The sequence below is a fragment of the Macaca thibetana genome, chromosome 13 (assembly GCF_024542745.1).
Source record: "Macaca thibetana thibetana isolate TM-01 chromosome 13, ASM2454274v1, whole genome shotgun sequence".
Classification (NCBI taxonomy): domain Eukaryota; kingdom Metazoa; phylum Chordata; class Mammalia; order Primates; family Cercopithecidae; genus Macaca; species Macaca thibetana.
The window spans coordinates 78,427,325-78,439,328 of record NC_065590.1 but is presented as its reverse complement, the minus strand read 5'-3'; the positions used below and the strand labels follow the sequence as shown (position 1 = coordinate 78,439,328).

At 42.6% G+C, this 12,004-nt stretch overlaps 2 protein-coding genes across 5 annotated transcripts in view; both read left to right on the top strand.

The window, feature by feature from the left end:
• Positions 1-12,004, top strand: part of WDR43 (WD repeat domain 43) — a 254,939-nt gene that overhangs the window by 112,626 nt on the left and 130,309 nt on the right. The gene's annotated exons all lie outside the window — the stretch shown is intronic.
• The window catches only part of SPDYA (speedy/RINGO cell cycle regulator family member A), a 39,151-nt gene continuing 32,662 nt past the window's right edge, over positions 5,516-12,004 (top strand). Inside the window, exons 1-3 of one of the 4 annotated variants that reach the window (XM_050754020.1) lie at positions 5,519-5,669; positions 9,910-10,091; positions 10,745-10,997. In XM_050754020.1, coding sequence (XP_050609977.1) covers positions 10,763-10,997 — 235 coding nt within the window. In that variant the 5' untranslated portion in view covers positions 5,519-5,669; positions 9,910-10,091; positions 10,745-10,762. Of the gene's footprint in view, positions 5,670-6,581; positions 6,683-9,909; positions 10,092-10,744; positions 10,998-12,004 lie in introns of those variants that run through there. The other 3 variants (XM_050754022.1, XM_050754019.1, XM_050754021.1) reach the window with 3 other exon arrangements.

Sequence of the window (12,004 nt, the reverse complement as noted above, 5' to 3'; positions counted from 1 at the left end):
TTTGTTTGTTTGAGACAGGGTCTTGCTATAGTGCCCAGGCTGGAGCACAGTGGCACAATCTCAGCTCACTGCAACCTCCTGGGCTCAAGCCATCCTTCCACCTTAGCCTGCCTAATAGCTGGGACTACAGGCATGTGCCCCCACACCTGCTAATTTTTGTAGAGTGGGGTGTTTTACCATGTTGCCTAGGCTAGTCTCCAACTCCTGAGCTCAAGTGATCCTCCCATCTCAGCCTCCCAAAGTGTTGGGATTACAGGCATGAGCCATTGCACCCAGGCAGGTATTTGTTTCCTCTTTTGTTCAGTGATTCGTATCTCCTCATCGTAGAGTGGTGCCTGCCACATAGAAGGCCTGCAGATATTTGCTTAATGAATGGCAAGTGGGTGTCAAAAATCTCTACTCGTATTACTATTTTGACACCTTGACCTGAAGAAATTAACCACAAATAATAGAATTCCAGTTTTTCTTTATCCTCATGTCTCTTGTCTCTTACGACAAGAATGCTGCTTTTGTCTCTTACGACAAGAATGCTGAAGTCTCAAGGAGAAAATTGATTTGAGTCTGTTTGGCCAAAATAAGTGGTTTATCAAAACTCTGGCCCCTACTTTGTAAAATATTGGTAAATACAAGAACTCGGCCAGACACAGTGGCTCACGCCTGTAATTCCGACACTTTGGAAGGCCTTGGCTGGCAGATCACTAGAGATCAGGAGTTCGAGATCAGCTTGGCCAACATGGTGAAACTCTGTCTCTACTAAAAATACAAAAATTATCCAGGCGTGGTGGCACACACCTGTAATCCCAGCTACTCGGGAGGCTGAGGCAGGAGAATTGCTTGAACCTGGGAGGTGGAGGTTGCAGTGAGCCAAGATCACGCCACTGCACTCCAGCGTGGGTGACAGAGCAAGACTGTATCTCAGGAAAAAAAAAAAAAAAAAAAAAAGCCCTAAGTGTTCAGATACTTGAAGGAGCATTTTGCAGCTAGCACCTGACAGGCAATAGTGGAGAAGTTGCCTGTTACTGAGAACAAACATTGCAAGATCCTTATGATTACTTTCTTGCCTCCCCTTTTCTGTAGTCTCCTGTTTTATTGATCTTAATGTCACCTTTGTAGTGAGCCACCTCACATATTTTAGGAAAGTTGTATAATTTGTGTAATATTTTGCCTTTCAGAATTCATCCAGTAAGTATGAGCACTTAAAACTAGGAATCAAACTTGGAGAGGCTGTTGCCTCATCTAGCACAAGTGTTATGTCGTACGCAGTATGGAGAAAGATCAACTATCTTTTCTGTAAGGAACAAAAAAGTCTGATACAGTGGAGAAAACTATTCTAGACAAATTGAATACAGTTTTCTTGTTAGAATGATTGTTCTTTTTTGTTATTGTTGCTTTTGTTTTGTTTGTTTTTTGAGAAAGGGTCTCGCTCTGTCACCCAGGCTGGAGTGCAGTGGCGCCATCTCTGCTCACTGCAGCCTCCGCCTCCTGGGTCCAAGCAATTCTCCCACCTCAGTCTCCCGAGTAGCTGGGATAACAAGCGCGCCAGCGCGCCTGGCTAATTTTTGCATTTTTAGTAGAGATGGGGTTTCACTTGACGTCAGGTGATCCACCCACTTCGGCCTCCCAAAGTGTGCTGAGATTACAGGCGTGAGCCACCGTGCCCTGCCAATTGTTCTATTTTTAGTACTTCTCAGAGTTTTTAATTTCTTTAACTTAGAAGAACAGTCACCCAGGCTGAATACGTGGTCTCAGTGCAGAATTACATGAAAGAAATTTGGCCCAATTTATCTCAAAGGCCCTTACAACTCCATCAAGTAAGAGAGGGAAGGGATATTGCATGAACATAGCAACTATCCCTGCATTCAAGTGGTTTAGGAGGTTGGGTAGAACCATTTACTAGAAAAGGGTGCTGAAGAGAAAATCTGGAGTTGTCTTCTCTGTTACACTTTAAAAGATCATCTAGTCACAGAAAGCCTGAAAATAAGTTGGCAAGATGTAAACTAATGGGAACTCTTAAAATTGGTAACACTGCTTGGAAAATGAATTTAGCATTTATAACCTTTTATTTTTTTATATTTTTTATTTTTTTATTTTTGAGACACAGTCTCGCTCTGTCGCCCAGGCTGGAGTGCAGTGGCCGGATCTCAGCTCACTGCAAGCTCCGCCTCCCGGGTCTACGCCATTCTCCTGCCTCAGCCTCCCGAGTAGTTGGGATTACAGGCGCCCGCCACCTCGCCCGGCTAGTTTTTTGTATTTTTTAGTAGAGACGGGGTTTCACCGTGTTAGCCAGGATGGTCTCGATCTCCTGACCTCGTGATCCGCCCATCTCGGCCTCCCAAAGTGCTGGGATTACAGGCTTGAGCCACCGCGCCCGGCCTCTATAACCTTTTAAAGTTGAACATGTGCATGCCCTACAACCCATCAACTTCACTTTAAAGCATTTATAGAAAAAGTGCACCATGGTGCATAAACAAGGAAAGTAGTCAAAATATTTGATTTTAAGTCAGAGACATTCACCAATCAGACCAGCAGTTAATCAGAACTTAAACAATACGGCCTTACAGAGGCATTGCTCATGGCATTCACAGTAGCAAAAGGATCCAAATGCCCCCCAAAAAATGACCCAAATGCCCATTGACAGGAGCATTGGAATATTATGGTGTATTTCTAGAACAGAAGGCAACAATGAAAATGATTCACAGTATTATAGATTAGCATGGCTAAACCTATGAGGAATACTGAGGTTGAAGAGTTCACAAATAAAACTTGTGTTTTAGGATGCGCAAAGAAAAGAGAATGGGAAACAGTCGCCTCCTGGGAATCCTAATGGGAGGAGGAGGAGCATACAGAATCTCAACAGTATTGTTGATGTCCTGTCTCTTGCATGTTAGGTTCATGTATTTTGGTAGGTGGTGGTTTTACAAGTTTTTATTATGTCTCAGCCTCCACATAGGCTACATGTATTGTTTTGTACATTTTTTAAGTATGTATATGATCCGATTTATATATAATTGTATCTGTATACACAAACATTTTTATTTTAAAAAGCTGGTTAATAAGATTACATAAATGAGAATTTCAGGAAATGCTACAGGAATTCAAGAGCGGCACACGCCTGCACTTACTAAGCACTCAAATGATGATGAGCTGTTTAATTTAAGCTGGGTCTCAAAGGATGGATACCAGACAGAAATTTTAAATGAAAGTGAAGAGAGCACACCACAGTATATGCAAGGTCAGAGAAGTGGGAAAGTTCAAAACATTCAGAGAAACACAAGTATGAGTGTTTCATTTTTATTGGATAATAGTGAGGAGATACATTTAGGAAAGGAGAGTTAGGAAAGTAGAACGGGGACAGCCTGGAGGCACTGCAGGACACAGTGCAGGAGATGATCAAGTTATGGACAATCAATGCTTTTTTAGTGGGGAAAAGCCATGCTTAGAGACAAAGGAATAAATAGTTCAGTTAAATGTTTGAGTTCTCCTCATCCAATCCCAGGTCAAATGAGAAGAGGCAAGAAGGAAGCTAGCTAACAACACCTACTGTGGACCAGTGCACTGCTAGTTTGCTCACTATCAAATTTGTCCCAGACGCTTTTACAGAGTAGGTGGTATCACCCTACTTTTACATTTAATGAGAGGTGCTGGGGTTAAATGATTTGACCATGTTCACACAGCTAGTAAAATGGTAGTACCTGAATTCAAACCAAGTGTATATGATTCTAAAGTATATTCACTTTTCTCCACACACCAACATAGTTTAAAAAACAAAAACTCAGGAATGAGAACACTGAAGAAGGCTTAGTTGGTAGTCACCCTTTACTTGATGTCAAAACTTAATAAGCTGCTTCCCTGATAGCTCAATGAACATTTATGTGTATTTGCTGGCTTTTATATGCAAATTTTACATGTTTCCTTTGTGAAGATTTTAGGATCCTAAAGAACCTTCTCATAACTGTACTTTGTGCATTATACAGCCACATGCATTTCCCTCATGGCACAACTCACTGTGCCTTGTATTTTAGTCGTGTCCATATCTGTCTAGCTTGGAAGCTCTAGAAAGATAAGGCCGTGTTGTCTTCATCATTGTGGTACTCACCATGCCTCTGTGTTTCTCATGGAGTGGACATTCATTGTTCAGTAGATATTTTATACTCGAGGCTGGAAATTAATCGTCACAGCACCCGTACCTTGCAAAAACAAGGGTAGGAACAGGGAGAAGTCAGGAAGGATCCTTAGGGAAAAGCCAGAAGAATCAAGCTGGAAGCACCCATTTTCCTCAAGATTTTCACAACCAGTTGATGCTTCTTGGCCCATTCTCCCATTTATAGGCCAGGGAGAAATAGTCAAAGGCATATGTAAGGAAAAGTAAGTTCCCAGTTGGCCCCCTCCTCGTACTTGTAGGTGAATTTGCCATTATTGTGCTGTGTGTGGAAGCACAAGAAGGAAGGAATTAACGCGTTCTTCAGAACTGCTGATTGAGGAGCTATTTGCTGGAAGTACCACAAGTAGGCAGAGCCAGGTTGCCTTTTAAGAGTAATCATTGTATTAGCCAAAAAATCTGGAAGCAATCCAAATATTGAAATGACTTAAATGGTCCATCCACTCTGGAATATTATGCAGTCATTGAAAATGTTTAGAAAGACTAGCAACATGAAAAAAGCCGTGGTATGGAGACTAAAAAAGGTTACACTGGGTGTGGTGACTTAGGACTGTAATCCCAGTGGGAGGATCGCCTGAGTCCAGGAGTTCAAGGCCAGCCCGGGCCACATAGAAGGACTCCGCTCTACAAGGAATGTTTAAAAATTAGGCGGGCGTGGCGGCACCTGTGGTCCCAGCTACTCAGGAGGCTGAGGCGGGAGAATCGCTTGAACCCAGGAGGCAGATGTTGCAGTGAGCCGAGATCGTGCCACTGCTCCAGCCTGGGCGACAGAGCGAGACTCCGTCTCAAAAGAAAAAAAAGCCGGTTTTACCTTAGAGACATAAGGATACGGGGATCAAACAGCTATGAAGACTTCTTTTTATTTGTTCATTCGACATGCATGTATTAAGCACCCAGTTGGCCAAAAGCTAGGACAAAGCCAAAAAGATTACTGCTGCAGATTCACAGTTACAATACAATGGCCCCTTCTCCCCAGAAGCCACCGCATTCACACGTTGTGCTTTTCTCAGTTCAAGCGGCCTCTTCCTTTTGAGTAACCCGGGTAACCGCGCTGTGCCCGCGTGTGCCGGGTGGGGAGGAGAACCCGCAGCCCCAGCCCCGCGGGGCCTGGTTGTCTAGTCGAAGGGAAGTAAACGGCCCCAACGCAAGCCTGCCTGCGAGACGTGCCCAACGGGGGTAGGTCGAATGAGGAGGGTTGTGTGAGTTGCGCGGGCGAGCGGGATAACGGAGGAGGGAGGCCCGCGGCCGAGGCTCGGGCGGGCGGGGGGCGGGTAGGGGCGGGGTTCGCCGGCGCGCACTCCCAGGCAGGCCCCGCCCCCTCGGCCAGCTCTGCGCGTTGATTGGCCCCTGCCGGCCTCGCGCTCCCTCGCTCGGGGTTGGCGGGAGACCTTCGAGCGGGTACCGCTCCTGGCGAGCTACCGGCGAGTAACCGTCTGAGGCCCGGAGCGCTGCGGCCGAGGCTTGACCGCCGCTGCCCTGCCCTCTCCCGCGCAGCCCCGGGCTTCCGCAGGTACCTGTGCTCGCCCCCGGGAAGGGCCTCGCAGGCGAATCTCCAGTTTCGAGTATGCCTGGTCCCTGGGTTCTCTCGCCGGCGACCCCACCGCCCGCCTTAGATGAGAAGGCGGTGCTCCAGCCTGGTCCTCACGCCGCCTCCCGTGGGCGCCCTCAGCTGCCTTCGCGGCGACGACACACGCGCTCCCCACAGCGGGTCCTGGGCTGCGGGGCCTGTCGAGGGAAGCAGTGGCCGCGCAGGTTGGGGCGTTGGCCTCCCTCCGCCCGGCGGCGTAGCGGGTGGAGGTTCCAGGGGGAGGACGGGCAGGGCCGAGACCGGAGGCTGCTCCTGAAGCTCGGCCGCCTGCTCAGAGGGAGGGCCCTGGGCAGGAGCTCCCGTCTCCACGTGTGCCCGCCGCCTTTATTGGGGGGGAATGGAGATTTGGGGGTCTTTTAAATAAATCCTGCCTCTTTATGTCCCATTAAACACCTCTTTTTGCCCCCAAGATCGTCTGCCCCAGAATCTTGAGATCTGAGGTGCTGTGCCTCAGTACCAGGCCCTTAGCCCATGTCTCAGAATTCACGAAGATTCTCTTACATGACATCCAGTAGGACTGGAGGCCCCCTAGTCTCAACCTTTTAAAAAGCCTTATGCCGAGTTGGGCGGATCCTTGAGGCCAGGATTCGAGAGCAGCCCGCAGCGAAAACCCCGTCTCTACAAAAAAAAAAAAAAAAAAAAAAAATTAGCCGGGCGAGGTGGCGGCACCTGTAGTCCCAGCTACTTGGCAGGCTGAGGCGGGAGAATCGCATGAACCCGGGAGGCAGAGGTTGCAGTGAGCTGAGATAAAACCCGTTTCTACAAAAAATAATTTTTTAAACAATTAGCCAGGCATGGTGGCGGGCGCCTGTAACCCCAGCTACTCGGGAGGCTGAGGTGGGAGAATCGCTTGAACCCGGGAGGCAGAGGTGGCAGTGAGCCGAGATCGCCTTATAGCTGGGGTTAGCTGGTTTTGTTTTCTTGGCAAGGTGACGGTAAGTAATACTGGAGTGCTATGTGTCAAGTGTTTTATACATGATTGTATTTAATATTTAAAACAGTGATTTACTGGTTAAAGAATATGGGACTTTGATGTCAGTTCTGCATTCAAATTCTAGCTTTATCACTTACTAATTATAAGCCTTTGGGAAATTTAACTTCTCTAAGCCTCAAATTTCTTATCTAGAAAATAAGGATAAAATAATACCTACCACATAGAGATGTTTTGAGAGTTAAATGAGATAATGCATATAACACATTCATCAGTGTCTGGCACATATTCTGTGTGTGTGACTGCACTCATAAGGAAGTTTAGGCTTACTTGCCTGTCCCAACTGAGTTGCCAATGGATATTGCTATTAGGTTTTCCATATAGGCAAATGAATACCCAAACAACTTCTGCTTGTTTCATTTTATGGCTGTGAACCACCACCCTTTATATTACCCCCCCGCCCGGAGAAGAGGTTATTTCAGATGCCTCTCGAATTTTTGTGATATACTTACCAAAAAAAAAAGAAAAACGAAGAAAAAAAATCCCAGACATCCTATTCAAGTATGAATTCTGGTATGATTTTTTTAATGTCCATGGAGCCCATACAAAAATTAATTGAAGGAGGCCAAGTGTGGTGGCTCACGCCTGTAATCCCAGCGCTTTGGGAGGCCAAGGCGGGCCGATCACCTCAGGTCAGGAGTTGGAGACCAGCCTGGCCAACATGGTGAAACCCCGTCTCTACTAAATATACAGAAATTAGCGGGACATGGTGGCGGGTGCCTGTAATCCCAACTACTTAGGAGGCTGAGGCTGGAGAATCGCTTGAACCCAGGAAGCAGAGGTGGCAGTGAGCCGAGATCGAGTTATTGCACTCCAGCCTGGGCGACAAGAGTGAAACTCTGTCTCAAAATAATAATAATCATAGTAAAATTAAAATCATTAAAAGATTTTACCTGATGAGCATAGTTTCTCCTACTTCTCCTTCTTTCCCCATCTCTTGCCCTTCCTAAAATGGCTCATGGCTCATTTTTTTTTTTTTTTTTTTTTTTTTTTTTTTTTTTTTTTTTTTTTTTGAGACGGGAGTCTCGCTCTATCGCCCAGGCTGGAGTGCAGTGGCCGGATCTCGGCTCACTGCAAGCTCCGCCTCCGGGGTTTATGCCATTCTCCTGCCTCAGCCTCCCAAGTAGCTGGGACTACAGGCGCCCGCCACCTCGCCCAGCTAGTTTTTTTGTATTTTTTAGTAGAGACGGGGTTTCACCGTGTTAAGCCAGGATGGTCTCGATTTCCTGACCTCGTGATCTGCCCGTCTCGGCCTTCCAAAGTGCTGGGATTACAGGCATGAGCCACCGCGCCCGGCCAGCTCATATTTTAATTTGGTTTTTGTTCTTTTCTTCTTGCTTGCTCTATCAGAACTCTCATTCTCTTAGTATATCTAAACGAAGAGCAAAATTAAAAGATACCCCTAGGTAGAAACTGACCAAGACTAGCATTGATAGCTTCTCTCCTTCAGCTTGTTCTATGCAACTTTCCTGCCAGTGTTTGCTTATTAATGTCAATGAAGCTCCTCTTGGGGAATTTCAGACATTTTCTTCTCATTCAGTTTTCTGAAACTGTATATGAAATATCCCAACACATACATAACATACATAAGGGAATAGTGTAAAGACACCTACTGCGGACATATTTTACCTTTTTGATTGATAGAAAATTTGGATTATATTTTATGACATATCCATGGTTGTTTTAATATAAAAGCACTATTTTAGGTTACGCTATTAGCATTGAGTAAAACTTATCTTCTGGAATATGTGCCACAGTTATTTTGTGTTCTGGTACATTCCACCCAAGTCTAGCCCCAACACTCAAATTTGAAGCAGAATTCTTAGCCACGGTACTATACCACTGATAAGTCCACACTAGAATTTGAGAAGCCTGACTACTGTTTAGTTTCTTCTATCTGGATTTAAGGCTGCTCTTACTTTTAAAAAAAATTTGCAGATGAAGCCTCCAGCTGTCTCCCAGATGAGGTGGGCAGGAAAGAGCAGAAAGTTCTTACTCAAGTCTCAAGACTCAATTTATCACCTATTCCTCTTTCTATGGAGTTTATAACCCGCACCCCAAGTACATAATTGCCTTCAATTTGGCAGGACTTTAGGATCTAGGAAGAAAGATGGGATGAGAGGAGCAATTTGATAAGTATAATTTCCTCTGCCTAGTTCTTCAAAATGTAGCCCTGTACTATCTAATGTGGTAGCCACTGGCCACTTGTGGCTATTAAACACTTGAAACTGAATAATTTAATTTTTACTTTAAAAACTGAAGGAGCATATTTTTCTCTTACAAATTGCTTCATTTTTTAAAATAGGACTGCATTTCACTTTTACTGTTGAAAAATTAGTATCAGAACTGGGATTTGTATGTAAGCATATTCATCTAAAGTAACAACAACAAAAAAAAGAATTGAGATATGCTTTAAGAGGAAAACATGCAGCAGATTTCAAAGACAGAATGTGAACTATCTCATTGGTTTTTATATTGATTACATGTTAAAATGGTATTTTGGACATATTGGGTTACATAAACTTTATTATTAAAAGTTATTTTATCTGTTTTGTAAGGTGGCTCTAAAAATACAAAATTACATATGCGGCTTACATTATATTTTGGACAGTGCTGCTCTAACCTTACTATATTTTCCAGTCCTTCCTTCAGCAGGGAAATTTCTGAGGGTCAGGAAGGGGAATCTATACCTCACTCCTTGAACACCAAGGGAGGCATGGCTGCCTGAGTCACTGTGAGGTTGCATTCAGAGGTTCTCAGTAGGGTCCTAGAGTAGTTTCCTGTGTTGCCTATTCATACCTCCATTTCCCATTACCCTAGAAATATTTGACCACAGAAATAATACTAAGTGTAGTAATTATGTGAACTATTCACCACCAAAGAAGGTGATTACATATATTATTAAATATTGATAGATTAACTTTGTCTCAGATTTTATTAGATTATAACAACATACATTCATATACACTTATAATCAGTCACTCAAATAGCTTTGTCATACACTTACAACTTTAAAAATTAGAACAGGCCAGTCAGTCATGGTGGCTCAAGCCTGTAATTCCCGCACTTTGGGAGGCTGAGGCAAGAGGATGGCTTGAGCTCAGCAGTTTGAGACCAGCCTGGGCAACATAGTAAGACCGCATCTCTACAAAAATTTAAAAAATTTGCCAGGTGTGGTGTCATAAACCTGTGGTCCCAGCTACAATGGAGGCTAAGGTGGGAGGATCACTTGAGCCCAGGAGGTTGAGGCTGCAGTGAGCTGTAATCATGCCAGCATACTCCAGTCTGGGTGACCGAGCAAGACCCTGTCTCAAACACACACACATACACGAGAAAAAAAGGAAAACAGAAAAGTAAGTAAAATAAAAATTAGACCAATTTATGAAAGGCCTTCAAAGCTCATCTGCATTTTGCTAGAATTGCTTTCAGCTTTTCAATAAATACCAATAAATGCTTATTGAATAAGTGAATTTTATAATATATCAAGGAATTTACCAATAAAGAGATATGGGGTTTTGTGTGTGTGTAGGTGTGGGGGGGGGGTGCTTTGTAATATAATTGAATTGATATTGATAATAAGTTCTGGAAATAGTTTTCCTTGTTTATAAAAATTTTGAGGTGGCATATAACAACCATATAATAAAATTATGTCAATTCAAGCAGAATAGAAAAAATTAGCAGGAAAAAAGAAGACCACAAATAAATTATGAAGTCAGCATCATTTCTATAATTAACTTTCAAATTTGGTCGAGTTCTGTAGCCAAAGCAAAATGGCATACAGTATCTTATTATTTGGGAAGAGAATGTCTATTTGTTACCCAAAGGAAGCATAGCTTTTCCTAGCACTGAATTTCAAAAGCAATTTTTAATGGGAGTCACTGTCACAAATAACATTTTAATGACAAGTTCAGTAACATTTTATATGACTGCATATGGTAGTATCATCCAGTTGTTTTTATATGAAATGAATGTGTGTGATGAATAATTGTATGTTTTATTTTTACAGGAATATTGGGAAACCAAAATGAGGCACAATCAGATGTGTTGTGAGACACCACCTACTGTCACTGTTTATGTAAAATCAGGGTCAAATAGATCACATCAGCCTAAAAAGCCCATTACTATGAAGCGTCCTATTTTTAAAGATAATTGGCAAACATTTGAAAAAAATACACATAATAACAACAAATCTAAACGCCCCAAAGGACCTTGTCTGGTTATACAGCGTCAGGATATGACTGCTTTCTTTAAATTATTTGGTAGGTTTAAAATATTGTAATAGTGGTAATTATAAAGTACTAAAAACCTAGAATGTAAACATCTAATTGTTTTCATGCTAATCAAAGAGGATATCATTATTTTTGTATTAAATTTCCCATCTCCAACCAAATTTGTTTTTGTTTTACTTAGTCTTTTTTTTTTTTTTTTCAATGTTGGGTTTTTGTTTGTTTTGTTTCCTTACGGATTAAAAATTCATACTCATCTAGCTTCTAGACTACTTAAATCCAAATGTCAAATGTAAATTCTGGGCAATTCAACTTCATAGCCCATGGCATGAGTTTTGTTTGACCTAAAGTTAAATACTACATAAAGAATCAGGTGAGCTAACTGACCCAGTTTGACTGGGCCTAAGGGGTTTCCCAGGACTTTCTCTGCTAAACCCAAGAAAAATAGGAAGCTTGGTCCCACTAGAGAAGTTTCAGGATAACAGTTTGGGAACATTGTTAAAAATTAACTATGTTTTATCATGTCCATATAATGAAACTGAATTTAAATTTGTTTAGGTTATGAGACAGTGCTACTTTGCTGATACATTTCTTAACACTGGCAAAAAGAAACTTCTTTATAGTACTGTACTCCTAACTAGGAAAGAGAGGGAATCTTTTTTTTTTTTTTTTTTTTTTTGGAGGTAGGGTAATAAGGTAAACAGATTAGAAAAAAGGGTAGAATAGATGAGTTCTGAAAAATATCTGGAGTAATGAATCAAGTCAAGTAGAGGCTACAGTCCGGTAGATCTAGGTAACAAGCTTCCTTGTTTCTAGAGGAAGGTCAGGTGCATTAAAGCAAGCTAGTTACGATTTAAAGAAAAGCAAAATGAAAAGATGAAAAAGGAAAAAAATGTAAGGAATATAAGTAGAAAAAGATATAAAGATGCTTCCCCATCAGGATTTAGAATGTTAATAAAAGTTCCCTTTCTTTTCATTAAGAGCAGAACAAAATTATTACCTGCAAACTTTTTTAGTACCAAAACTCGTCATGAGAAACA